At 52.1% G+C, this 27,060-nt stretch overlaps 2 protein-coding genes across 3 annotated transcripts; both read right to left on the bottom strand.

Annotated features, from left to right (window-relative positions):
• Positions 1-12,988: 12,988 nt before the first annotated feature.
• CUNH19orf53 (chromosome unknown C19orf53 homolog) lies at positions 12,989-17,531 on the bottom strand. The gene is made up of 3 exons (XM_032169909.2): positions 16,781-17,531; positions 16,648-16,703; positions 12,989-13,402 (listed from the first exon to the last, which is right to left on the bottom strand). The coding sequence occupies exons 1-3, from the start codon at positions 16,875-16,877 to the stop codon at positions 13,256-13,258; spliced, it is 300 nt and encodes a 99-aa protein (XP_032025800.1). The 5' UTR covers positions 16,878-17,531; the 3' UTR covers positions 12,989-13,255.
• Positions 17,532-17,777: 246 nt separating this feature from the next.
• Positions 17,778-26,850, bottom strand: MRI1 (methylthioribose-1-phosphate isomerase 1). 2 transcript variants are annotated; one of them, XM_032169907.2, is made up of 6 exons: positions 26,644-26,850; positions 26,319-26,557; positions 25,355-25,530; positions 22,766-22,942; positions 22,440-22,664; positions 17,778-19,504 (listed from the first exon to the last, which is right to left on the bottom strand). In XM_032169907.2, the coding sequence occupies exons 1-6, from the start codon at positions 26,773-26,775 to the stop codon at positions 19,347-19,349; spliced, it is 1,107 nt and encodes a 368-aa protein (XP_032025798.1). In that variant the 5' UTR covers positions 26,776-26,850; the 3' UTR covers positions 17,778-19,346. The 2 variants fall into 2 exon arrangements, with proteins under 2 accessions (XP_032025798.1, XP_032025799.1); XM_032169908.2 differs by lacking the exon at positions 25,355-25,530 and adding an exon at positions 23,053-23,141.
• Positions 26,851-27,060: the final 210 nt, after the last annotated feature.

The following is a 27,060-nucleotide window of genomic DNA, read 5'->3' as shown; positions in this document are numbered from 1 at the left end:
AATGGTGCAATCTCGGCTCACCGCAGCCCCCACCTCCTGGGTTCAAGCGATTCTCCTGCCTCGCCTCCCAAGTAGCTGGGATTGCAGGCACCCGCCACCATGCCCTTCTAATTTTTGTATTTTTAGTAGAGATGGGGTTTCTCCATGTTGGTCAGGCTGGTCTCACACTCCCAACCTCAGGTGATTTGCCTCCTTCTGCCTCTCAAAGTGTGAGGATTACAGGTGTGAGCCAGCATGCCTGGCCAATTTTTTTGAAATTTAATAGAGAGGAAGTCTTGTTATGTTGCCCATGGTCTTGAATTCCTGAGCTCAAGCAATCCTTCCGCCTCGGCCTCCCAAATTGCTGGGATTACAGGTGTGAGCCACCACATCCGGCTTGAGTTATATTTCTGTTAGACAGTGCCCGTCGTGAGAAGCCACAGCCTGCCACAGTGATAGCAACAGAAATAGCAATAATAATAATGTGCTGAGTGCTCATGCAATGCCCGTAGCTATGGAGATAAACGCTGAAGTGTAAGCCGTCAAACAGTGTTGCAAAGTGGGGACTGTCACTTCCGTTTCTTAGAGGAGGAAACTGAGGCTTGGAGAGGCTGAGCCACTTGCTTGAGGTCACCCAGCAGTAGGAGCTGGACTAGTGGAAGTCAAATGGGGGCTGCTTTGGAGCCCTAGACTTACTGGGGTATCTCCTTGCAAGGATTTAGACCTATGGGGAAGGAGTAACTGGGGTCAGAGGAGACACAGGGAGGAGTTCAAGCAAAGGATGGCCGGGTGCAGTGGCTCACACCTGTAATCCCAGAATTTGGGGAAGCTGAAGCGGGAAGATTGCTGGAGTCCAGGAATTCAAGACCAGGCTGGGCAATATAGCAAGACCCCCCCCATTTCTAAAAATTTATTTGATGTTTATTTATTTATTTATTTTTTAATTTTTGAGATGGAGTCTTGCTGTGTAGCCCAGGCTGGAGTACAGTGGTGCAATCTCGGCTCACTGCAACCTCCGCCTCCCGGGTTTAAGCTATTCTTCTGCCTCAGCCTCCCGAGTAGCTGGGGTTACAGGCGTGTGCCACTACACCGGGCTAATTCTTTTGTATTTTTAGTAGAGACGGGGTTTCACCGTGTTAGCCAGGCTGGTCTCGAACTCCTGACGTTGTGATCCACCCACCTAGGCCTCCCAAAGTGCTGGGATTACAGGCATGAGCCACTGCACCAGGCCTATTTATTTATTTATTTATTTATTTATTTTGAAATGGAGTCTTGCTCTGTTGCCCAGGCTGGAGTGCAGTGGTGAGATCTCAGGTCACTGCAAGCTCCACATCCCGGGGTCAAGCAATTCTCCTGTTTCAGCCTCCTGAGTAACTGGGACTATAGGCGAGCGCCACTACACCCAGCTAATTTTTGTATTTTTACTAGAGATGGGGTTTCACCATGTTGGCCAGGCTGGTCTCAAACTCCTGACCTCAGGTGATCTGCCTGCCTCGGCCTCCCAAAGTGCTGGGATTACGGGTGTGAGCCACTGTGCCTGGCCTAAATTTTTTTTTTTTTTTTTAATTAACCGGGTGTGGTGGTGCGCATCTGTAGTCCTAGCTACTCAGGAAGCTGTGGTGGGAGGATTGCTTGAGTCTAGAAGGTTGAGGCTGCAGTAAGCCATGATTGCGCCACTGCACTCCAGTCTGGGCGACATAGCCAGACCCTGTCTCAAGAAAAAACAAAGCAAAACAGAACAAAAATGAAAAGCATGTCTTTCTGGTGCTCCCCTTGCAAACAGAACCTCGGGGCTGGCTTTTCCCAGCAGCCCTCTTCAGCATCTGATTCGTGGCTATGTCAGCTAAGTCTAGCTTTGAAAGGGCTCCAATGTACGTCCTGTAATGCTAAATCAGAGAAGTCACTCTAGGCCAGTGGGTAGACTTTAGTAGGAACAGAGAATGGGGTATCAGAGGGTGAGAATGTCTTATTTAATTCTCTAACAATAGATACTAACATATATATATATATAGAGAGAGAGAGAGACAGAGACAGAGTCTCGCTCTGTTGCTCAGGCTGGAGTGCAGTGGAGCTATCTCAGCTCACTACAGCCTCCGCCTTCCGGGTTCAAGCTATTCTCCTGCCTCAGCCTCCTGAGTAGCTGGGATCACAGGCCACACCCGGCTAATTTTTGTATTTTTAGTAGAGACGGGTTTCACCATGTTGGCCAGGCTGGTCTCGAACTCCTCACATCAGGTCATCCACCCCCCCTCCCCCAGCCCCCACCTCCCAAAGTTCTGGGATTACAGGTGTGAGCCACGGCACCCGGCCTCTAATATTTAACATCAAGCCCATCTCTCAGGTGAGAAGACTAAGGCATGGAACAGTCATGTGGCTTGTTCAAGGTCCACAGCTGGAAAGGGTAGGGTCTGCACAGAATTTGGAAAACAAGAATATTCTGCTCACCTCCTCTGATTTAACAAGCGAGGGAAATGAGGTCCAGAGGGGTTGGAAAGCTGCCTAAGGCCACCCAGTGGTCCTGCCTGGGACAATGTGGGAGGTTGGGGCTGTCCTCAGGATGAAATCTCCAGGCTTATTGCCTGCCTCCGCTTCCTAGCAATTTTTAGGGCGGGAAAGCTGGGCAAGGTGGTGCGTTCCTGTAGCTCCATCTACGTGGGTGTCTTTTTTTTTCTTTTTTCTTTTTTTTTGAGACGGAGTCTCGCTCTGTCGCCCAGGCTGGAGTGCAGTGACGCGATCTTGGCTCACTGCAAGCTCCGCCTCCCGGGTTCACGCCATTCTGCCTCAGCCTCCCAAGTCGCTGGAACTACAGGCGCCCGCCATGACGTCCGGCTAATTTTTTGTATTTTTAGTAGAGGCGGGTTTTCACCGTGTTAGCCAGGATGATCTGGATCTCCCACCTCGTGATCCGCCCATCTCTGCCTCCCAAAGTGCTGGGATTACAGGTGTGAGCCACCGCGCCCGGCCTTCATTTTGGTTTTGTTTTGTTTTGAGACGGGGTCTCGCTCTGTTGCGTGGGTTGAAGTGCAATGGCGTGATCACGACTCGCTGCAGCTTCAACCTCCCAGGCTCGAGCAGTCCACCCGCCTCAGCCTCGTGAGTAGCTGAGACTACAGGCGTGTAGGACTATGCCTGGCTAATTTTTTAAAACAATTTTTTTAGAAGAGATGGGGTCTCACTATGTTGGCCAGGCTGATCTTGAGCTCCTGGGCTCAAGCGATCGATCCTTCCACCTTGGCTTCCCAAAGTGCTGAGATTACAGGTGTGAAGGGCTGTGCCCAGCCAGTCCCATATACTTGAAAGGCAGAGGAGGTAGGATCGCTTATGCCTCGGAGTTCAAGACCAGCCTGGACAATACAGCAAGACTCTTGTCTCAAAAAAAAAAAAAAAAAGGAAAAAAAGGAGTTTGATGGGGGTAGTTCCAACCACCTGCGTCCTTCCTTCTCAGTAAAGCCAGCAAGCTTGGGCTTTAGGGAAATGGAAGCCACATTGATCCTGCCTGCGCCCAGCATGAGCTCACTGTCTAGGCATGTACAGCTCCTGACCCCAAACCACGTGTGCTCTCAACCCGTGGAAGATGGGGCTACCCTGGGGGCTCAGATGAAGGCGGAGACAAGGACCCCCAGCTCTGTGGATGTCTCCACCCCAGCTTTCTGAGGGTCCCTCCCTTCTGCCAGCCCCCTGCAGCACCCCCAGCCACCGCTGACTCAGGCAGGAAACCAGCTGGGTAGGCTTCGCTTGCTTCCTGGTCGCGACGACGCAGCCCCTCCGGCATGCCCAGCTGGCAAGATTTCCTTCTTGCATTTCTTTTCTTTCTTTTTGAAACAGAAGTTCATGGGCAAAGTGTCAGGGTCCTGCCAGGAGAAGTGGGTGTGCCAGGTCGAGGTGGGGGAAGGTGGAAGCAGGAGAGAAAGGCTTAGGCAAGAATAACTGTGTTCTTTTTTTTTTTTTTTTTTTTTGGGGGGGGGGGGTGGAGTTTCGTTCTTGTTGCCCAGGCCAGGCTGGAGTGCAATGGCACGATGTTGGCTCACCAAAACCTCCACCTCCTGGGTTCAAGTGATTCTCCTGCCTCAGCTTCCTGGGATTGGGATTACAGGCATGCGCCAACACGCCAGGCTTATTTTGTATTTTTAGTAGAGGCAGGGTTTCTCCATGTTGGTCAGGCAGGTCTCAAACTCCTGACCTCAGGTGTTCCGCCCGCCTCAGCCTCCCAAAGTGTGTTTTTTTTTTTTTTTTGAGATGGAGTCTCGCTTGCTCTGTTGCCCAGGCTGGAGTGCAGTGGCGCAATCTCGACTCACTGCAACCTCTGCCTCCCGGGTTCAAGTGATTCTCCTGCCTCAACCTCCTGAGTAGCTGGGACTACATGCGCCCGCCGCCACGCCCACCTAATTTTTGTATTTTTAGTAGAGATGGGGTTTCACCATATTGGCCAAGCTGGTCTTGAACTCCTGACCTCAGGTGATCCACCTGCCTCGGCCTCCCAAAGTGCTGGGATTACAGGCGGGAGCCACAGCGCCCGGCCAATAACTGTCTTGAAAAGCCACATTTAATGACCCCTCTGTCCCTGGGAGAGGGGAGCTAGGGAGGGACAGAGAGGACGGCGGATGGCAGGACTTGGGTTCCCACTGCTCTGCCCCCAGCACACAAGCGCAGCTCCTAGTCACATTGGTATGTCCCGCTGGGCGTGGTGGCTCACGCCTGTAATCCTAGGACTTTGGGAAGCCGAGGCAGGCGGATCACGAGGTCAGGAGTTGAGACCATCCTGGCTAACACGGTGAAACCCCATCTCTACTACAAAATACAAAAAATTAGCCAGGCATGGTGGCGGACGCCTGTGGTCTCAGCTACGCAGAAGGCTGGGGCAGGAGAATGGCTTGAACCCAGGAGGCGGAGCTTGCAGTGAGTGGAGATCGCACCACTGCCCTCCAGGCTGGGAGACAGAGCAAGACTCTGTCTCAAAAAAAAAAAAAAAAAAAAAAATTGGTATGTCCCTTATCCTTAGGCTCCTGAGTTCACACTGAGGGGGAGTGGGGATCCCAATTTAACAGACAGAGAAACTGCGGCTCAGAAAGGTTTTAATTTTTTTTTTTTTTTTGAGACAGTCTCACTCAGTTGCCCAGGCTGGGGTGGGGTGCAGTGACATGATCTTGGCTCACTACAACCTTCGCCTCCCAGGTTCAAGCGATTCTCCTGCCTTAGCCTCCCGAGTAGCTGGGACTACAGGTGCGTACCACCACACCCGGCTAATTTTTGTACTTTTGGTAAAGACGAGGTTTCTTCATGTTGGCCAGGCTGGTGTTGAACTCCTGACCTCAAGTGATCTGCCGGCTTCAGCCTCCCAAAGTGCTGAGATTACAAGCATGAGCCACGGCCCCAGGCTGAGACTCAGAAAGGTGAAGGGACTTGAAGGTCACACAGTCAAAAAGTGGCAGAACCTGGCAAAGAACTCAAGGTGTGGGTTCTTCCGGAGTCTGGGGCTCCTGGCTCCAGCAATAATGAGGGCTTGGGGGAGTGCAGGAGGGGAAAGTCACCCAGGAAAGTGAAGGGGAAAATGAAGCTGTTTGGGGAGGCCTGAGGGGAGAGGTGAAGGGGGAATGGGTGAGTGGACATTCCAGACCCCATACCTGCAGTGCCTGAAAGCCCTTCCTTGCCCCTGGGGTCCTCCTGGAAGGGGCTGGCGTCAGAGGCACAAAGGGAGCCAGATTGCAGGATTCCTGGGCTGGTCGAGACGCCACCAGCCTGCGGGTGAATTTAGCCCCGGTTAGAGGCGCCTCCTGGTGTCCAACTCCAGTGCCAGATGGCACCCAGAGCCCACCCCGTCCTGGCCCTTGCCTTTCTGATTCCAGATAGAAAGACTGGAAGCTAATTTTTTGAAGATGGCGAACTCACCACTCCCTTAACATATAAAGATGAATGGGTGCTAAAATGTTTCTTTCTTCCTGTTCACCAGGTCAGAAATTTTTTTTGTTTCTTCTTTTTTGTGTTTTTTTGTTTCTTCTTTTTTTCTTTTTTTTTTGAGACAGAGCTTGCTCTGTTGCCCAGGCTGGAGTGCAATGGCGCAATCTCGGCTCACTGCAACTTTTGTTTCCCGGGTTCAAGCGATTCTTCTGCCTCAGCCTCGTGAGTAGCTGGGACTATAGGTGCCTGCCACCACGCCCAGCTAATTTATTTATTTTTAGTAGAGGCGGGGTTTCACCATGTTGGCCAGGTTGGTCTTGAACTCCTGACCTCAGGTGATCTGCCTGCCTTGGCCTCCCAAAGTGCTGGGATTACATGTGTGAGCCACCACAGCTAGTCTTGTTTTTCTCTTAATTTCACTGATGTGGGAAACAGGCAGATGTTATGTTCAAGACAGTCTGAAAAAGACACTTTTGTTTTTGAGATGGGGCCTTGCTGCATCGCCCAAGCTGGAGTGCAGTGGTGCGATCTCGGCTCACTGTAGCCCCAACCTCCCGTGCTCAAGTGACCCTCCCAGTTCAGTCTCCGGAGTAGCTGGGACTCCAGGCATGCCCCACCACACCCAGCTAATTTTCAAAAATGTTTTGCAGAGATAGGGTCTTGCTATGTTGCCCAGGCTGGTCTTGAACTCCTGGCCTCAAGCGATCCGCCCACCTCGGCCTCCCAAAGTGCTGGGATTAGGCCGGGCGCAGTGGCTCACGCCTGTAATCCCACACTTTGGGAAGCCAAGGTAGGCGGATCACTTGAGGTCAGGAGTTCGAGACCAGCCTGGGCAACATGGTGAATGCCCAACTCTACTAAAAATACAAAAATTAGGCGGGTGTGGTGGCACGCGCCTGTAGTCCTAGCTACTTGGGAGGCTGGGGCAGGAAAATCTCTTGAACACGGGAGGCGGAGGTTGCGCTGAGCTGTGATCATGCCATTGCACTCCAGCCTGGGTGACAGAGGGAGACTATCTAAAAAACAACAGCATCATCAACAAAAACCACACACAAACACACACAAAGTGCTGGGATTGCAGGTGTGAGCCAGGGTGCCTGACCTTGAAAAAGACACTTTAGAAATCAAGCTATTGAAGCAAAGGTGTGAGTGTAGGCAAATTGGGTTTTCCACAGGGGAATAAGGGTTGTCAACTGAACCTCTAGGCTGGACAGGATATGACATTTGCATGTCTGTAGATAAGAACTATATTGTATTGCTATCAGTTCTCACAACTTACAGAGTTGTAAAATAGTTCAAAGACAATGATATGAATCAGGTACTCGGAAGGGCGTATTGTTTATAGCTAACAGGCTGAATGAACCATTGAATAATCATAACTCATTCACTGAAACAAAATGTTTTAGAAGGAACCGTTCCTTCATTCAATAAACACCTGCTCATCGAGTACCTATTGTGAGCTGTTTTAGGTGCTTGAGACACAGCCCCGAAGTGAGTTGGGATCCTTGAGAAGCAAAGTAGAAACAGAGGAAAGTCACAGAAAGTGACCCTGGCTAAGAAGACAATCAAACAGGTCACTTCTGGGGGCAGGGGACAAAGAAAGCTTCTCTGAGGTGATGTCTCAGGGGAAGGAACTGTGGGCGCAAAGGCAGGGAGGACTGTGGCCTGGATGGGAAGGGGATACAAACTTGGTGTTGTCCCTTTTTTCTGTTGTCACTGGAATGTCAGGTTTGTTTGTTTTGTTTTGTTTTTTGAGACAGAGTCTCGCTCTGCCACCCAGGTGGAGTGCAGTAGCATGATCTCAGCTCACTGCAACCTCTGCCTCCTGGGTTCAAGCGATTCTCCTGCCTCAGCCTCTTGAGTAGCTGGGATTATAGGCGTGTGCCACGATGCCGGCCAATTTTTGTATTTTTAGTAGAGACAGGGTTTCACCATGTTGGCCAGGCTGGTCTTGAAGTCCTGACCTCAAGTGATCCGCCTTCCTCAGCCTCCCAAAGTGCTGGGATTACAGGCATGAACCATCATGGCCAACCTGAATGCTAGTTCTTAGTTCTGCCTAGAAGAGAGGTTGGCATGAAGTAGTCACAATAGCTGGGTGTGGTGGCTCATGTCTATAATCCCAGCAGTTTGGGAGGCTGAAGTGGGAGGATGGCTTGAGGCCAAAATCGGTCTGGGCAACATAGGGAGACTCTGTCTCTACGGAAAATAAAAAAATTAGCTGGGCGTGGTGGTGTATGCCTGTGGTTCCAACTACTAGGGAGGCTGAGGTGGGAGGATCACTTGAGTCTAGAAGTTTGAGTTTGCAGTGACTTATGATCGGACCACTGCAGTCGCGACACAACAAGACGCTGTCTCTAAAAAAATATAAAAGTAACCACAATAAGTACTAAACGAGGAGAACTTGGTTTCTCAAGTTACCCGTCTGTCCCTCTTCTAAGTTATACTTTCTTTCCTTTCCTTATTGTTTTAAAGCTTTTTAAACTTTCATTCCTGCTCTGAAAAAAAAAAATCCTGAATGAGCCAAGTGGCCCTACCTGAAAGGCCTTAAGTCAGCTGGGTGGCTCATGCCTGTAATCCCAGCACTTTGGGAGGCCAAGGCAGGAAGATGGCTTGAGGTAGAAGTGTTTGAGACCAGCCTGGACAACATAGTGGGACCCCATCTCCCAAAACAAAAAACAAACAAAAAAAAACAGTCCAGGCGCAGTGGCTCACATCTGTAATCCCAGCACTTTGGGAGGCCGAGGTGGGTGGATCACCAGGGGTCAGGAGTTGGAGACCAGCCTGGCCAACACGGTGAAACCCCATCTCTACTAAAAAAAAATTAGCCGGGTGTGGTGGTGGGTGCCTATAGCCCCAGCTACTCGGGATGCTGAGGCAGGAGAATCACTTGAACCTGGGAGGCGGAGGTTGTAGTGAGCCGAGATCACGCCACTGCACTCCAGCCTGGGTGACAGAGGGAGACTCCATCTCCAAAAAAAAAAAAACAAACAAACAAAAAAACAAAACCAAGGAAAGAAGTCAATTACTGCCTGAGGTGGGCAGACAGCCAGAGAAACCAGGTTCCCTAGGTGGGGCCCAAGGATGTGTGCCCTGGGAGCTGGAACAGCCAATCCCCGGCCCTGAACAGAGGCTGGGGATTGGCTGTGAAAGGGAAGCCCAGAAAGGAAAGAGCTACCCTTATCCCTCAGTCTGGGATCTGGGCCTCATTCATACTCCAGCCCCTCCCTCCCCCTTCAGAAACAACGAGGGCGGGGCCTTCCTGGCAGCTTGGGAAACGCCAGACTACTCAATCTTTCCATCTCATGCGGCTTCCACTGCCCCAATTCTTGATTTTTCAAGATGCTAAGTTAAGACTTTTTAATGAAATTTCTCTCTGCATGTTTGGGCGGGGCGGGGTGGTGGTGGTAAAATTCACCATTTTATTTTAATTATTTTTTGAGACCATGTCTCACTCTGTCACCCAGGCTGACATGCAGTGGCACCATCTTGGCTCACTGCAACCTCCACCTCCCAGGTTCAAGTGATTCTCCTGCCTTAGCCTCCCAAGTGGCTGGGATTACAGGCACTCACCACCATGCCCGGCTAATTTTTGTATTTTTAGTAGAATTGGGGTTTTGCCATATTGGCCATGCTGGTCTCGAACTCCTGGCCTCAAGTGATCCACCGGCCTTGGCCCCCCAAAGTGCTGGGATTACAGGTGTGAGCCACCACGCCCGGCCTAATGCACCATTTTAACGTGTACAGTTCAGTATAATCACAATGTTGTACAATCACTTCTGACTCCAGGACATTTTCATCCCCCTTGAAAAGAAACCCCATTCCCGCTCCCTCAGCCCCTGGCAACCACTCATCTGCTTTCTGCCCCCATGGATTTGCCTGTTTGGGACATTTCACATAAGTGGGATGATTCAAGATGTAGCCTTTTGTGGCTGGGCACGGTGGCTCACGCTTGTAATCCCAGCACTTTGGGAGGCCGAGGCGGGCGGATCACGAGGTCAGGAGATTGAGACCACGGTGAAACCCCGTCTTTACTAAAAATACAAAAAAATTAGCCGGGCGTGGTGGCGGGCGCCTGTAGTCCCAGCTACTCGGAGAGACTAAGGCAGGAGAATGGCGTGAACCCGGGAGGCGGAGTTTGCAGTGAGCCGAGATCGCGCCACTGCACTCCAGCCTGGGTGACAGAGCGAGACAATGTCTCAAAAAAAAAAAAAAAAAAAAAAAAAAAAGATGTAGCCTTTTGTGTCTCGCTTTGTTCACTTATTTTCAGGCTCATTCTTGTAGTTTCCTGGATCAGTGCTTCATTCCTTTTTAAGAGTCAGGGTCTGGCTTTGTCACCCAGGCTGGAGTGCAGTGGTGAGATCATAGCTCACTGCTGCCTTCAACTCCCAGGCTCAAGTGATCCTCCTGCCTCAGCCTCCTAAGTAGTTGGGATGACAGGCATGAGCCACTGCACTTGGCCTTCCTCCCTAAGGGTGAATATTCTATTGAAGGATAGGCCTCAGTTTATCCCTTCATCCGTAGATGGACTTGTGGGCTGTGTACACTTTTTTTTTCTTTTTTTTTTTTTGAGATGGAGTCTCACTCTGTTGCCCAGGCTCGAGTGCAATGGCACGATCTCCACTCACTGCAACCTCGGTCTCCTGGGTTCAAGTGATTCTCCTGCATCAGCTTCCTGAGTAGCTGTTATTACAGGCGTGTACCACCACGTCCAGCTAATTTTTGTATTTTTTTTTTTTTTGAGACGGAGTCTCGCTGTGTTGCCCAGGCTGGAGTACAGTGGCGCGATCACGGCTCACTGCAAGCTCTGCCTCCCGGGTTCATGCCATTCTCCTGCCTCAGCCTCCCGAGTAGCTGAGACTACAGGCGCCCGTCACCGTGCCCTGCTAATTTTTTGTATTTTTAGTAGAGACGGGGTTTCACCGTGTTAGCCAGGATGGTTTCGATCTCCTGATCTCGTGATCCATCTGCCTCGGCCTCCCAAAGTGCTGGGATTATAGGCGTGAGCCACTGTGCCTGGCCTAATTTTTCTACTTTTTTTTTTTTTGAGACGTAGTTTCCCTTTTATTGCCCAGGCTGGAGAGCAATGGCGTGATCTCAGCTCACTGCAACCTCCACCTCCCGGGTTCAAGTGATTCTCCTGCCTCAGCCTCCCAAGTAGCTGGGATTACAGGCATGTGCCACCATACCCGGCTAATTTTGTATTTTTAGTAGAGACGGGGTTTCACCATGTTGGTCAGGCTGGTCTTGAACTGCCAACCTCAGGTGATCTGCCTGCCTTGGCCTCCCAGAGTGCTGGAATTACAGGCGTGAGCCACCATGCCCAGCCAATTTTTCTATTTTTAATAGAGATGGGGTTTCACCCTGTTGGTCAGGCAGGTCTTGAACTCCTGACCTCATGATGATCTGCCTGCCTCAGCCTCTCAAAGTGCTGGGATTACAGGTGTGAGCCACTGCACCTGGCCTGTGTCCACCTTTTAGCTATTGTGAGCAGTGCTGCTATTTACATGCAAATCTGTGAGTGAACATCTGTCTTCCATTCTTCTGGGAATATACCTAGGAGCAGAATTGCTGGGTCATACGCTAACTCTACAATGAACTTACTGAAGAACCACTGAACTGTTTTTCCCCTCTATACAGCCTGTAATCCCAGCATTTTGGGAGGCTGGGGTGGGTGGATCATTTGAGGTCAGGAGTTTGAGACCAGCCTGGTCAACATGGTGAAACCCCATGTCTACTAAAAATACAAAAATTAGCTGGGCATGGTGGCACATGCCTATAATCCCAGCTACTTGGGAGGCTGAGGTGTGAGGATCGCTGGAGCCTGGGAGGCAGAGGTAGCAGTGAGCCAAGATCATGTCACTGCACTCCAGCCTGGACTACAGAGCAAGACTCTGTCTTAAAAAAAAAAAAAAAAAATTGGCAAAGTCTTGACTGTTACCATGTGGAACCCAGAAAACACATTTGAGATGGGGTTTGGGGGTAGCTGCTGGTGACCCAGCACCTCTGTCTCCTTGGTAGGTGAGGTGACCAGGAGAGGCTAAGCCACTAGGGAACCAGTCACCCCGCCCTGTCTCAGGGTAGAAGCTGACTGTATGCACAGGTACCACTCCCCAAAGACAGCAGTTCAGTATCACCCTGACTACAGCCCGTCTTTTCCCTGTGCTGTGACCTTGACCTGGATCCAGTGAAGGGAGAAAAGGAAGATTATCAGGCCAGAGATCCCAGAATATTCCATAGGCACTGTGTGGTACAACAGACTCAAACAATTTGGAGATGGAGGAACTCCAGGATGGGCAGAAGTGAATTCTGGTCTTGTGACAGTGACAGGTAGCAGAGGGTCAGCTGACAGCATGGATCGGGACTCTGCCAACTACAGGATCAATTCCACTCTGGAATGTTATGCAGGACCTAAACAGGGCATCCTGCTAGATGACATTTATAACGCATTAGAACTGGTGGGGCGTGGTGGATCACACCTGTAATCTCAGCACGCTGGGAGGCCAAGGCAGGAGGATTGCTGGAGGCCATGAAGTTGAGACCAGCCTGGGCAACTTAGCAACACCCCATCTCTACAAAAAGCAATAAATCAGCTGGGTGTGGTGGTGCATGCCTGTAGTTCTAACTACTTGGGAGGCTGAGGTGGGAGGATCGCTCGAGCCTGGGAGATGGAGGCTGCAGTGAGCTATGATTGCACCACTGCACTCCAGCCTGGGCAACAGTGTGGCCTGGCTCATAGGTAGCACTACCGCTGGCTGTCCTGACTCCCTTACAGTTGGCACTCTTTAACCAGGTAGTACTACGTGGTTTCTGAATGTATTCTGGTTTAATCAGTGCCTTGCTCCTGTGGGGTGGCATCTGACCTACTGATGTCCAACTTGACTCTGGTTGTGTCCCCAGGGCTGAGGACTGGCCAGGAGGAGGGAGTGAGTCACCCAGGGTTAGATGGAGAAAAGACTCTTTCCCGGCTCTCAGGCTCAGGGCCAGAGGTGTAGAAGCCCAGCTGTCCCTGGGCACGTGGCTGCTAAAGGTGGTGGGGTGGGGCATGCCCGGCCACGTCACTCATGGAGACTTGTGGGCTCACCTGGCCTGCTCACCCGAACACAGGACTGCAAGAGGGATGACAACGCCAGGTTTATTGTTCTGGGTTAAACCTGTGGAGGCAGGACCTGGGAAGGGGCACGGGGACAGATGAAGTTGGTGACTGTATCTTCCTGGTCATTGCTGGGTTCTCAGCACCCGTGGCCCCCACTGAAGTTCTAGGTGAAGCCCAGTGCTGGGGGACAGGGTCCTCTCTTCCTGACAGTGCAGCCTGTGGGATGACTTGCAAGGTCCCATATGGAGGTAGGGGGTGGGGTGTTGGCCTGCGCTGGGGCCAGCGTCCTCAGGAAGGTGTCTTGGAGGAGGTGGCAGCAGCTGCCCCTTTCTTCTTGGCCGGGGCCTTCAGCAGTGCCAGGTTTTTGGGCAAGCTGCTGCTGGCTTTCATCACCACATCATGTTCGATCTTCTTCCGGATCCCGACTTCTAGGTTCTGAGGGACAAACACAGGGCAGTCAGATTGTGACCTGGGGCTGAGAGAGGGCCTGACCAGTCACCCTCTTCCCAGCTAGAGCTCGCAGGGGGCTAGTTCAGCAACTATCCCCTAGAACCGCACTTGAGTGTGGGTCTGGTGGCTGGGGTTTAAGTCCTGTACTCTCCGGGTCCTCCACACACACACAAATCCTCACCTCTGCACCTTTGCTTCTAAACCTCTGCTCATGCCCATCTTATGGATGGGAAACAGTCTGCTGCAGCCAGGAGGCACTGGAGGCACTGGTTGCCCAGGTCCCTAAACCGCAAGGGATCCAGTGTGCCCACAGCCTCTGGTCCCAGCCTCTAGATGGGCAGCCTCCTCTGCCCCAGGTCATCTCTGCTTTGCAGACGGCAAGCTGAGGATCTGAGGAGTTGGCAAGGGAGCTGGCAAATAAGGCACAGGCGTGGGGCAAAACCAGCAGTGTGAACCCCAAACTGGTGGCTCAGTCGCCTTTCCCAGACTGCCCCTGCCCTGCCGCTCTGAGTTCCAATGGCCTGGGTGTGGTGGCTCAAGCCTGTAATCCCAGCACTTTGCAAGGCTAAGGCAGGAAGATCACTTGAGCCCAGGAACTCAAGACCAGCCTGGGCAACATAGCGAGACTGCATCTGTACTAAAATAAAAAATTAGCACAGTGTGGTGGTGTGTGCCTCTCGTCTCAGCTATTTGGGTGGTCGAGCCCAGGAGGTCCAGGCTGCAGTGAGCTATGATCATTCCACTACACTGCAGCCTGGGGGACAGCATGAGACTCTGTCTCAAAGAAAAAAAAGTTCCGGCTGGGTGCAGTGGTTGTAATCCCAGCACCCTGGGAGGCCAAGGCAGGCGTATCACCTGAGGTCAGGAAGCTCTAGACCAGGCTGGCCAACATGGTGAAACCCAATCTCTACTAAAAACACAAAAAGTAGCCAGGTGTGGTGGCGGACGCCTGTAATCCCAGCTACTCAGGAGGCTGAGGCAGGAGAATTGCTTGAACTCGGGAGGCAGAGGTTGCAGTGAGCCCAGACCGCACCACTGCACTCCAGCCTGGGCAACAAGAACGAAACTCCATCTCAAAAAAAAAAAAAAAAAAAAAAAAGAAAGAAGTTCCAATGACCACCAGCATTGGGACAGCTAACCAGGTGCCTGGGCACAGGGGTCATGGAGCCGGAATTCAGTGCGTGTACCGGGACAATATAAGCGTCAGTGGCGTTAATATGTTACACTGTTAAAGGATGGTAAGCGCTGCTATGGCAAAAAGGAAACACGAGTGAGGAGGGACGGGTACAGGTCACCATCAAGGCAGGCCTCTTTGAAGCGAGTTGGAAGAAGGGAGCAGTGTGGATTATTGGGAGAGGAATCCAGGCAGAGGAGACAGCCAGTGCAAAAGTTCTCAGGTGGGACAAGGAGCCCAGGAAGGGCTCCGGGAAGGAGGGGTCAGGGGCCAGTAAGGCTAGAGGGAGTTAGCAGACGAGAGGGTGGAAGGAGATGAGGGCAGATTCTGCAGGGCCTTGTGGCTGAGTGAGGACTGGGCCTTTTTCCTGGGTGAGGTGGAAGCCATGGAGGATTCTGAGCCAAGGAGGGAGGGAACCAACTCAGGTGCTCATGGGCACCCTCTGGCTTCTGTGAGAGGACCAGGTGGGATCTAGGAGACAAAGGAGAAGGTGGTTGCACTGGTCCCGGTGGGAAATGATATGGGTGGGACCAGGTAGGGGCCAAGGAGGTGGGAGGCGGGTGGATTCTGGATTGATTCTAAGGGCAAAATAGGGGCGAGCACAGTGGCTTATGCCTGTAATCCCAGCACTTTGGGAGGCCGAGGCAGGCAGATCATGAGGTCAGGAGTTCGACACCAGCCTGGCCAACATGGTGAAACCCCATCTCTACTAAAAATACAAAAATTAGCCAGGTGTGGTGGTGCACGCCTGTAATCCCAGTTACTCCGGAGGCTGAAGGAAGAGAATCGTTTGAACCCAGGAGGCAGAGGTTGCACTAAGCCAAGATCACGCCACTGCACTCCAGCCTGGGCAACAGAGCGAGACTCCATCTCAAAAAAACAAAACAAAACAAATGGGATGAGACCGGGATGTGAGAGAAAGGAGGGATTCAAGGATGACCTATGGCATTGGGAAGGAAGTGATCACAGGGGGAGGAGGGCAGAATGGGAAGGGAGGATCAGGAACTTGGTTTTGGACGTGCTGAGTACAAGGTGACCATGAGATTCCTCACTCCATTGAAGTAAGCGGGCCGCTGGGTACCCAGTTCTGAGAAAACCGACATGCTGGGGAGACGGAACAATTTGCTCAAGATCAGAGGGCTGTTTACTGTGGAGTACAATTCAAACCCAGGTTTGACTCCCACCAAAACCAGTTTTAAATCTCCTTCCAACTTCTTTACAAGCTCAACCTTACCCATCTACATATAAACGTTGCACTTAAAAACAACCACAGGGTGGCTCACGCCTGTAATCCCAGCACTTTGGGAGGCAGAGGCGGGAGGATGGCTTGAGGCCAGGAGTTCAAGACCAGCCCAGGCAGCATAGTGAAACCTGTCTCTACCAAAAATACAAAAAAAAAAAAAATTATCCGCGTATTGGCGCGCACCTGCAATTCTACCTACTCGGGAGGCTGAGACGGAAAGATTGCCTAAGTCCAGGAGGTTGAGGCTGCAGTGAGCTATAATGGGGCCACTGCACTCCAGCCTGGGCAACAGTGAGACCCTGACTCAAAAAAAATGACGATAACCAACGCACCTCACGCTTCTTTGAGCCCTCTGCTGTTCTAGGTTTACAAAGCTGGGCTTTCAATTCCCTTCCCATGTCACCTCGCTGTCTTCCTGAGTTCCATTTAAGAAAACAGTAACAGCAAGAGGCTGACGTTATTGGAACACTTTTTGCGCCGCAGGTCTTGCTTTTACGAGGCCCTGTTGAAGTGGTAAGTGGTGTTCCTGCACCCCTTGCACAAGGAAGAAAAAAGGGAGGCTCACAGAGCTGGGAGTCCTCCAGGCTTCATCCCTTGCCCTTTGCCGATCCCTGTGCTCCTTCCCTCGCCAGCTTCCACCTCTTGCCCCTCTCTCTGCGCCCCGGGCTCCATCCTTCGCTCCTAACGCGGTCCCTGGCTCTATCCCCTAGCTCCTAGCTCGTCTCCAGGATCCACCCTCTCTCCTCACCGACCCCCGGGCTCCACCCCTCGCCTCACGCCGTCCTCCGGGCTCCATCTCTCGTCCCCGCACACCTTTTTGAGCTTTTGCTGCTGCACGACGCGCGCCTTCTTCGGAGCGATAACACGACCTGGGGAAAGACGTGCTCACGTGAGGCCGGGAAGCCGGGGGTCCACCTCGCCCCCAAGTCCCCGGGCCGCTCCTTACCGCCTTTTCTCGGGCCCCGATTCTTTTCAGAGGCCGCCGCTGCCGTCTTGCTCTTTGTGGGTTTGTGCGCCTGGAACTTGCGCTGCCCCTGCGCCATGGTCCGGCACGCAGAGGAAGAGGCGGCGCTGTAAGCAGTCGTAGCCGGAAGGCACAGGGAACCATGGGATACAGCGGGGCGGAAAAACGCAAGAACTCACGGGATACAACGTGGCACAGAATTAAAGAGACAGCATTCCACAAGGGTAGTGGATCACAGCTGGAGTTTTCAAACATTACGAACAAAAAGGTGACAATGATAAGCTAACGTTTATTGAGAGCTTATGTGTTTTAGAAAACTTACAACGTTTTATGATCTTTACACATAAAAACTCAGACAAGGTTAGGGTGCGGCACTCACCTCTGGTACAGAATTTAAGGTCCAAAAACTTGGTAACCGTAAACAATATCCAAAATAATCAAATTGTTAAACTACATCCTACAGACCGGCAGCATAATTTTGTCAATAAAGTTTTAGTGGAACCAGGGTGTTGAGGTAAGCTCAAGGCACAAGTGCGGGGCTCTAGCCTCTTCAAAATTTTATTTAGGCCGGGCACGGTGGCTCATGCTTGTAATCCCAGCACTTTGGGAGGCCGCGGCGCGCGGATCACCCGAGGTCAGGAGTTCGAGACCAGCCATGACTAACATGGTGTCTCTATAAAAATACAAAAATTGGCCGGGCGCGGTGGCTCACGCTTGTAATCCCAGCACTTTGGGAGGCCGAGGCGGGCGGATCACGAGGTCAGGAGATCGAGACCACGGTGAAACCCCGTCTCTACTAAAAAATACAAAAAATTAGCCGGGCGTGGTGGCGGGCGCCTGTAGTCCCAGCTACTCGGAGAGGCTGAGGCAGGAGAATGGCGTGAACCCGGGAGGCGGAGCTTGCAGTGAGCCGAGATTGCGCCACTGCACTCCAGCCTGGGCGACAGAGCGAGACTCCGTCTCAAAAAAAAAAAAAAAAACAAAAATTAGCCAGGCATAGTGCCGGGCTCCTGTAATCCCAGCTACTCGGGAGGCTGAAGCAGGAGAGTCGCTTGAACCCAGGAGGCGGAGGTTGCAGTGAGCCAAGATGGCACCTCTGTACTCCAGCCTGGGCAACAGAGCAAGACCGTCTCAAAAAAATATTTTTTGTTTTGTTCATCATGGATTTTTTTTTTTTTTTTTTTTTTTTAAGAGATGGGGTCTCACTCTGTTGCTTAGGGTGAAGTGCAGTAGTGCAATCAAAGCACACTGCATCCTTGAACTCCTGGGCTCAAGCCATCCTCCCACCTCAGCCTCAGTAGCTGGGGCTAGAGGTGTGAGCCCCATGCCCGGCTCATTGTTTTTAAATTTTTGTTTGTAGAGACAAGCTCTTCCTATGTTATCCAAACTGGTCTCAAACACCTGGGCTCAAGGGATCCTCCCATCTTGGTCTCCCAAAGTGCTGGAATTACAGGCATGAGCCACCAAGCCTGGCCTCATCATGGATTTTTGCATTAATTTTGATTTTTAAAAAATACTGCTGTAAGGTCAGGTGCAGCGGCTCATGCCTGTAGTCCCAGCACTTTGGGAGGCTGAGGCAGGGGGATCATTTGAGGTCAGGAGTTCGAGACCAGCCTGGCCAACATGGTGAAATCATGTCTTTACTAAAAATAGAAAAATTAGCTGGGCGTGGTGGCGCATGCCTGTAATCCCAGCTACTCAGGAGGCTGAGGCAAGAGAATCGCTTGAACCGGGGAGGCACAGGTTGCAATAAGCTGAGATCACACCACTACATTCCAGCCTGGGCGACAGAGTGATACTCTGTCTCAAAAAAAAAAAAAAAAAAACCCAAAACAAAATATTGCTTTAAAATATTTTTTATCTTGGTTGCTGAGCTTTTTTGGTGTCCTCTTAAAATTCTGCCCTGGAGGTGTCACCCTAGCTCCAGCCCTGATCTTAAGAGGCAGGTACTAGTGTTATCCACATTTATTTTTTATTTTTTTAATTAATTAATTTTTTTTTGAGACAGAGTCTCGCTCTGTTGCCCAGGCTGGAATACAGTGGCGCAATCTTGGCTCACTGCAAGCTCCACCTCCCAGGTTCACGCCATTCTCCTGCCTCAGCCTCCCAAGCAGCTGGGACTACAGGCGGCCCGCCAGCATGACCGGCTAATTTTTTGTATTTTTAGTAGAGACAGGGTTTCATTGTGTTAGCCAGGATGGTCTCAATCTCCTGACCTCGTGATCCACCTGCCTCGGCCTCCCAAAGTGCTGGGATTACAGGTGTGAGCCATCGCGCCCGGCCTGTTACCCACATTTTATAAATGAGGAAACCAAGGCACAGAGAGGCGAAGTGACTTGCCCAAGATCATACAGTGGAAAAAGTGGCGGAGTCAGGATTTGAATCTGGGCAGCCTGGCTCTAGATGCTGGGCTCTAGATGGAAGGCCCTGTCTCAGCTCCCTGCACTAGGAACAAGTGTGGTCAGGGGCAGGAAGGTCAGCTTTTGGGTAGCCATTCAAGAAATGTATTAAAAAACCTAGAGAGGCAGGCTAGGGAGAGCTGAGTTGGTTACATCTGGCATCCATCTAGGGTTCCATCCCTGGAAGAGGTGGTGGTTAGGGCTGCCCGGAGCTCCTCAGGGGCAAAGACCCCCAGTTCTGTGATGATGCCGCCAGTGATGAGGTCGTGGGGGGTGACATCGAAGGCAGGATTCCAAACTCCAATCCCTGCAGGCGAGAGAGGGGAGGCAAGGAGGCAAGAATTTGCTTCTATGAAAGTTCTCAAGTTGTGGTCATCTGTTTCTACCACAGTGGTTCTTGGAATTGGGGAGTCCTTGAGAACCTGAGGATTCTCACCCCAAAAGTACATGCAGGCACGGACACTGTACTCAATAGTAAGTTTAGACTCGCCACCGCTCCTAGACTGTCACTCCCCAAGAAGAATTCAAAGTCCTATACACATCTATGCCACTTATTTTTTTATTTTTTGTGAGATGTAGTTTTGCTCTTGTTGCCCAGGCTGGAGTGCAATGGCGTGATCTCGGCTCACCGCAACCTCCACCTCCCGGGTTTCCAGCGATTCTCCTGCCTCAGCCTCCTGAGTAGTTGGGATTACAGGCATGCACCACCATGCCGGGCCAGTATTTTTAGTAGAGATGAGGTTTTTCCATGTTGGTCAGGCTGGTCTCAAACTCCCGACCTCAGGTGATCTGCCTGCCTTGGCCTCCCAAAGTGCTGGGATTACAGGCGTGAACTGCTGCACCTGGCCTATCCCGCTTATTTTTTTAGTTTTATTTTTAATTATTATTATTTTTTTGACACAGAGTCTCATTCTGTCATCCAGGCTGTAGTACAGTGGTGCGATCTCGGCTCAGTGTAACCTCTGCCTCCTGGGTTCAAGCGATTCTCCTGCCGCAGCCTCCTGAGCAGCTGGGACCACAGATGTGCACCACCATGCCTGGCTGTTTTTTTGTTTTTTGTTTTCTTGAGATGGAGTTTTGCTTTTGTCACCTAGGCTGGAGTGCAGTGACACGATCTCAACTCACTGCAACCTGTGCCTCCCAGGTTCAAGCGATTCTCCTGCCTCAGCCTCCTGAGTAGTTGGGATTACAGGCGCCTGCCACCTCGCCCGGCTAATTTTTTTTTGTATTTTTAGTAGAGACAGGGTTTCACCACATTGGCCAGGCTGGTCTCGAACCCCTGACCTCAGGTGATCCGCCCGCCTCAGCCTCCCAAAATGCTGGGATTTCAGGAGTAAGCCACTGTACCTGGCCCCATAATGCTAATATTGGTTCATGCTAGTATTTCATGAACTATTTTTTTTTTTTTTTGAGATGGAGTTTCACTCTTGTTGCCCAGGCTGGAGTGCTGTGGCGCTATCTTGGCTCATTGCAACCTCTGCCTACTGGGTTCAAGCAATTCTCCTGCCTCAGCCTCCCGAGTAGCTGGGATTACAGGCACGCGCCACCATGCCTGGCTAATTTTGTATTTTTAGTAGAGACGGGGTTTCTCCATGTTGGTCAGGCTGGTCTTGAACTCCCAACCTCAGGTGATCTGCCTGCCTTGGCCTCCCAAAGTGCTGGGATTACAGGTGTGAGCCAAGGCACCTGGTCTTTTTTTTTTTTTTTTGAGGTGGAGTTTCGCTCTGTTGCCCAGACTGGAGTGCAGTGGTGCAGTCTCAACTTACTGCAACCTCTGCGTCCTGGGTTCAAGCAATTCTCATGCCTCAGCCTCCCAAGTAGATGGGACTACAGGCACGTGCCACCACGCCCGGCTAATTTTTGTATTTTTTTAGTAGAGACCTGGTTTTGTTCTGTTGGCTAGGCTGGTCTGGAACGCCTGACCTTAAGTGATCCGCCTACCTCCGCCTCCCAAAGTGTTGGGATTATAGGCATGAGCCACTGCATCTGAGTGCATGAACTGATATTTAAAGGGCCAGTCATTGATCTAAACGTCCTGTGGGTTAATTCACTGATGGCCCTTGGGTTTATGCAGCAGGTTCTAGCCATAGCCAATTTTACAGATAGGACCAGTGAGGATCTTAGGGAATTAGAGAATTTAGGGAACTTGGTAACGGTTGCACAGCCAGGAAGTATAGGTAGCTAAGCAAAGTCTTGCAGCAAGGCATGGTAGCTCACACCTGTAATCTCAGTGCTTTGGGAGGCTGGGGCAGGAGGATCGCTTGAAGCCAGGAGTTTGAGACCAGCCTGGGGAACATAGTGAGACCTTATCTGTATGAAAATAAACAAATAAAAATAAAAATAAGTTTAGAAATATCTTGCTTTTTCTTTTCTTTTTCTTTTTGAGACAGAATCTCACTCTGTTGCCCAGGCTGGAGTGCAATGGTGCAATCTCAGCTCACCACAACCTCCGCCTCTTAGGTTCAAGTGATTCTCCTGCCTCAGCCTCCTGAGTAGCTGGGACTACAGGCAGGTGCCACCATGCCTGGCTAATTTTTATATTTTTAGTAGAGGTGGGGTTTCACTATGTTGACCAGGCTGGTCTCGAACTGCTGACCTTGTGATCTGCCCATCCTGGCCTCCCAAAGTGCTGGGATTACAGGTGTGAGCCACCTTGCCTGGCTTTCTTGGTTTTTCTTTACAAACACATGCCCAGTCAGATATTCTTATTTCCTCTTAAGAAAACCTAAGTGGAGAATAGCAAGACAGTTGCTCAAGATCATTCATATAACGGGTTAGTTGTAAATTGCGACGTTGGATCTGACCTCCAGGATGCACCTGTTAGAAGAAGCGACCTGGGCCAGGCGCGCGGTGGCTCACACCTGTAATCCTAGAGCTTTGGGAGGCAGAGGCAGGCTGATTGCTTGAGGTCAGTAGTTTATAAATAGCCTGGTCAACATGTTGAAACCCCGTCTCTACTAAAAATACAAAAATTAGCCAGGTACGGTGGTGCCCAGCTACTCGGGAGGCTGAGGCAGGCGAATTGCTTGAGCCTGGGAAGTGGAGGTTGCAGTGAGCCGAGATCACGCTACTGCACTCCAGCCTGAGGGACAGAGCAGGACTCCATCTCAAAAAAAAGAAAGAAGAAAAAGTGGCTTGTAGGAGCTGTGTATGTTCCAGAAGGATGACAAGGCCCTACATATCACCTGCCTCCATGAAGTGCCCAGGAGCTGGGGTGTCCCCTTTCTGAGGGGGCAGCTTACCGGGTGCCGCAATCCGAACCCCATTAACATCGGTCAGCTCCTGGCCTGGTCGCTCTTCAATAATGATCTCCTTGCCGGTCTCCAGACGGAGGTCACATGAAGAGCTGGGGGCAGCCACATAGAAGGGAATGCCGTGGTGCTTGGCGACAATGGCCAGCTGGTAGGTGCCCACCTTGTTGGCTGTGTCGCCATTGGCAACCACGCGGTCAGCTCCCACGACCACAGCTGGGGAGGGGGGCGTGTGAGAAGTTGGGGGTCATTACCTGGACCCATGCTCCAGAGCCCCGCCCCCAGGGCTTACCCCCCAGGGCTTACCGTCTGCTTACCTGACACGCCCCTATGGGCCATGGCAGCAGCCACCATGCTGTCGGTGATAAGGGTGGCAGGGATCTGCTCATAGACCAGCTCAAAGGCCGTCAGCCGGGCTCCCTGGTTGTAGGGCCGGGTCTCCGTGCAGAAGGCGTGCTTCAGGCGGCCCAGGCTGTGCAGTGAGCGGATCACACCTGCCGGGGCCCCACGCACCAGAAGGCCCAGGGGAGGGGCAAACAGACAGGGTGGTCCATTGGTCAGGGGTGCAGGCTCCTAGTCTGGGTGTGGATTGCCAAAGGTTTACCGAGCACAGTCCCACCCAGGGGCCCTCGCAGTGGCAGTTCCCTCTGCCTGGTATGCTCTTCCCAATGCTCGCATAGCTCCGTTTCATGTCTGTTTAAAGGACACCTTCTCGGTGAAGCCTTCCCTGATATATCAGTTTTGCATAGCAATCCCCACACTTCCAGTTTCCTGCTCTCTGTCCTTAGCATTTATCACCTTCTAACACCTCATGTGTACAGGCAGCCCCCCTTTTCTATGGGTTCTCCATCCATGGACTCAACCATGTGGATTGAAAATATTTGGGCCGGGTGTGGTGGCTCATGCCTGTAATCCCAGCACTTTGGGAGGCCCAGGCGGGCAGATCACCAGGTCAGGAGATCGAGACCATCCTGGCTAACACGGTGAAACCCCATTTCTACTAAAAGTTCAAAAAATTAGCCAGGCGTGGTGGCGGGTGCCTGTAGTCCCAGCTACTCAAGAGGCTGAGGCAGGAGAATGGTGTGAACCTGGGAGGAGGAGCTTGCAGTGAGCCGAGATTGCGCCACTGCACTCCAGCCTGGGCAACAGTGCAAGACTCTGTCTCAAAAAAAAAAAAAAAAAAAGAAAAGAAAGAAAATACTTGAAAAGAATCGTTGGAACCCAGGAGGCAGAGGTTGCAGTGAGCCAAGGTTGTGCCATGGCACTCCAGCCTGGGTGACAGAGCAAGACTTTGTCTCCAAAATAAATAAATAAATAAAAAGCAATCCTCCCATCTCAGCCCCCTCCCGAATAGCTGGGACCACAGGTTCATACCACTGCACTCAGCTAATTTTAGTATTTTTTGTAGAGATGGGGTTTTGCCATCATGCCCAGGCTGGTTTCGAACCCCTGAGCTCAAGTGATCTGCCCGCCTTGGCCTCCCAATGTGCTGGCATTACAGGCTTAAAAATAGAGACAGGGTCTTGCTATGTTGCAAGGGCTGGTCTAGAACTTCTGAGTTCAAGCAATCCTCCCACCCCAGCCTCCCAATTACAGGCCTGCACCACCACTACACCTAGCCAATAACAACAATTTACATAGTATTTACGTGGTACTAGCTATGATATGCAATCTAGAGATGATTTAAAATATAAGGGTGGGCTGGGCATGGTGGCTCACGTCTGTAATCCCAGCACTTTGGGAGGCCGAGGCTGGCGGATCACCTAAGGTCAGGAGTTCGAGACCAGCCTGGCTAACATGGTGAAACCCCGTCCCTACTAAAGATGTAAAAATTAGCTGGGCGTACTGACTCACGCCTATAATCCCAGACACTCAGGAGGCTGAGGCATGAGAATCTCTTGAACCCGGGAAGCGGAGGCTGTAGTGAGCTGAGATCATGCCACTGCACCAGCCTGGGCAACAGAGCAAGACTGTCTCAAAAAAAAAAAAAAAAAAATATATATATATATATATGTATATATATATGTGGATGTGCATAGGTTATGCAAATATGATGGCATTTTATATCACAGACTCAAGCATCCATGGATTTTGGTATCTTTGGGAGGTCCTGGCACCAGTCCCCCACGGATATTGAAGGACGACTGTTATTTACTTTGCCTGTTGACTGTTCCTTCTGCTTCCCTGGGACCCCTGAGAGTAGAGATTTTGTCTGTTTTGTTCACTGCTGCGTCCCCAGCAAATGGCAGTGTCTGAGCCACAGCAGGTGCTTACTAAATGCTGGGTGAGTGAATGAATCAAAGGCAGAGGTCTTTCCATCAAGGCCTCACTTCCAGGGATGAAGGTGGGACTCAGGCAGGTAGGGAAATTTCCTGGGGAATTTAGGGTCAAGTGGAATCTGCTGCCTTGGCCCCCTACGGCCCACTCCCCCTGTCTCCTGGTCACAGCTACCTGATCTTTCTCTGCTCACTCCCTTCTCCCCAGTTCCTCTTGGAGTCCACGTCCTGCCCTGGCTCTAGGCATATGGCTCAGGCGGGGCCCATCGAATGACTGCTCTGGCATGGGCAGGTGCCCTAGTGGACCCCCTGAGACACATGGAGACTTTTCTAGTACAGGAGGCTCTTTTCCTCGTGATTTGAACCCTAACAGCCCCCTGCCAGCCCATGGAACCTGAAGATGAAGGAGGGCAGAGCTGAAGAACAGAGATAGATAGGTCCTGATGCTACTGGTTGAGCCCCTTAATCCAGCCATACCTGAAGCCAACCGTATAAGTGTTTCCGTACTAGAACTAACACCTTCACATTTTTTTGTGTGTGGATAAAGTGGTTTGGGTTTGGGGTTCTTTCTCTTGTATCCAAAAAAGGTCCTAGAAGGCCCTCCCCTACCCCCTGAGGAGGCCCTCTCACCTAGGGCTGTACCGTAGCCAGCGGTGGCCAGAGCACCGGTGTTACAGTGGGTCAGCACAGTCACCTTGCCACCGCTCGGGGCCACCCGCTCCAGGAGGTGGCGGGCTCCTAGGTCCCCAATGCTTCGGTTGTCTCTGAGGTCTTTCTCCAGCATGTCCTCAGCGCAGCGGATCACTCTGGGGCGACAAGGAGTTTTCAGCACCAGCCACCAGGCCCCAGGGCCCAGGCCAACGCCTCCTCTCTGCCCAACGCTGCTGTCCTGAAGCCCTCCTGCTCAAAGCCTCTCACTGCTGTGGGGCCTGGACCCTTCTGCCACGGCCACCGAAGTGTCACTCCATTCATTCATGCAAAGACATGTTTATCCAGCAGTTCCGGTGTGACCCAGTAGTAAACAAGACAATCTCTGCCCCTATGGAGTTGACACTGGGGTGAGTAAGCCAGCTGATGAAGAGATAATAAAATGAAGGAAAAGACGGCAGAATCAGTAACAGAGAGCAGCGGGTGAGCTGGATCATATAGGATGGTGCAGGAGGGCGCTATGGATACCTGGCCCGCACCAATGACACGTGCAAAGGCTCTAAGGCAGGATCGAGCTTGGTGGGGTAGTGACATTGCGGGGAGGGGGTGGAGCAGAAGGGAAGTGGGGGGAAAAAAGATGGCAGGAAGGGGACCAGGACAGGAAGAAAAGTTCCTCAAAAGCAGAAACCAAGAGAACAAGGTGACACCAAAAAGGGCCTCCAAGGGCGGATAAGGGGCTGCGTGTATTCAGGGGAGGCACGATTAAGGAGTTGGGTTTCGGGGCCAGGCTGCCCAGGCTAGACTCCGGGCCCCATCTTTGGGGCCCTGGACAAGGGACTTAATGTCGCCGTGCCTCAGTTTCCCCATCTGTATAGTGGGTCACTGTACTTAAAAAGAGTCAATATAATTCCTGCTCAGCGCAGCGTCTGGTACCAGATCCCCGTACCTCTCCCGGACCGCCTCCTCCGTAGCGCCCTCCCGTTCGGCCTCCTGGGCTGCAGCATCAGCCAGGTCGCGGGCGGCGCGGGCCATGTTGACAGCGGTGGGCCGGGCGGTGACGAGAAAGCTCAGCTTGTCGCGCACGAAGGCCACGAGCGCAGCGAGTCCGGGTCCCCCGGCGCCCGCCTGCAGCTCCACGGCGAGGCTGAGACAGCCCACCAGGGCTATGGCCGGGGCGCCCCGCACCTGCGGGGCAGGGATTCGGGCGTCGGAAGCTGCAGGCGCGGGCGCACTCCCACCTCCAGCCTGGCCGCCCCGCCGCCCCGCTGCACCTTCATGGCGCGGATGGCCTCCCAGGCCTGGCGCACCGAGCCCACAACCTCGTAGCGGCTCTGCTGGGGCAGTAGCAGCTGGTCTAGGATCTGCAGGGAGCCCCGCGAGTAGCGGATCGCCTCCAGGGTCATGGTACAGCAGCCAAGCCCAGCTCAACTCATGGGGAGCTGGGGGTCCGCGCGCACTTGAGGGAGGCGGGACCGTGGGCGGAGCCTCCCCCGGAAAAAGGGACATGCGCATGCGCATCCAACCCGACTCCACAAGTTCCCAGGACGCACAGTCCACGTGGCCGAACCCACTCCATGTCTCGTGCCAAGCCCGGACGGAGTGAGCCGTCTCCTCGGAACCACAAAAGTGGCAGCATTTATGGGACGCCTAGTGGATACCAGGCCCTGTGTTTAGCAACCTGCTGTCTA

This window comes from Hylobates moloch, unplaced genomic scaffold, assembly GCF_009828535.3.
Source record: "Hylobates moloch isolate HMO894 unplaced genomic scaffold, HMol_V3 SCAFFOLD_12, whole genome shotgun sequence".
Taxonomy (NCBI): domain Eukaryota; kingdom Metazoa; phylum Chordata; class Mammalia; order Primates; family Hylobatidae; genus Hylobates; species Hylobates moloch.
Note: the sequence above shows the minus strand (reverse complement) of the source record. Positions and strands in the feature narration are given on the sequence as shown.

Excerpts from the sequence above, each read along its gene's own strand:
- CUNH19orf53 (XM_032169909.2), bottom strand. The coding sequence starts at position 16,877 with ATGGCGCAGGGGCAGCGCAAGTTCCAGGCGCACAAACCCACAAAGAGC. Across the intron at positions 16,704-16,780 it reads TCGGGGCCCGAGAAAAGGCG|GTCGTGTTATCGCTCCGAAG; the intron begins GTAAGGAGCGGC and ends GTCTTTCCCCAG. Across the intron at positions 13,403-16,647 it reads AGCAGCAAAAGCTCAAAAAG|AACCTAGAAGTCGGGATCCG; the intron begins GTGTGCGGGGAC and ends TTTGTCCCTCAG.
- MRI1 (XM_032169907.2), bottom strand. The coding sequence starts at position 26,775 with ATGACCCTGGAGGCGATCCGCTACTCGCGGGGCTCCCTGCAGATCCTA. Across the intron at positions 26,558-26,643 it reads AGGCCATCCGCGCCATGAAG|GTGCGGGGCGCCCCGGCCAT; the intron begins GTGCAGCGGGGC and ends CCTGCCCCGCAG. Across the intron at positions 22,665-22,765 it reads GGCCCATAGGGGCGTGTCAG|CTGTGGTCGTGGGAGCTGAC; the intron begins GTAAGCAGACGG and ends CCCCCTCCCCAG.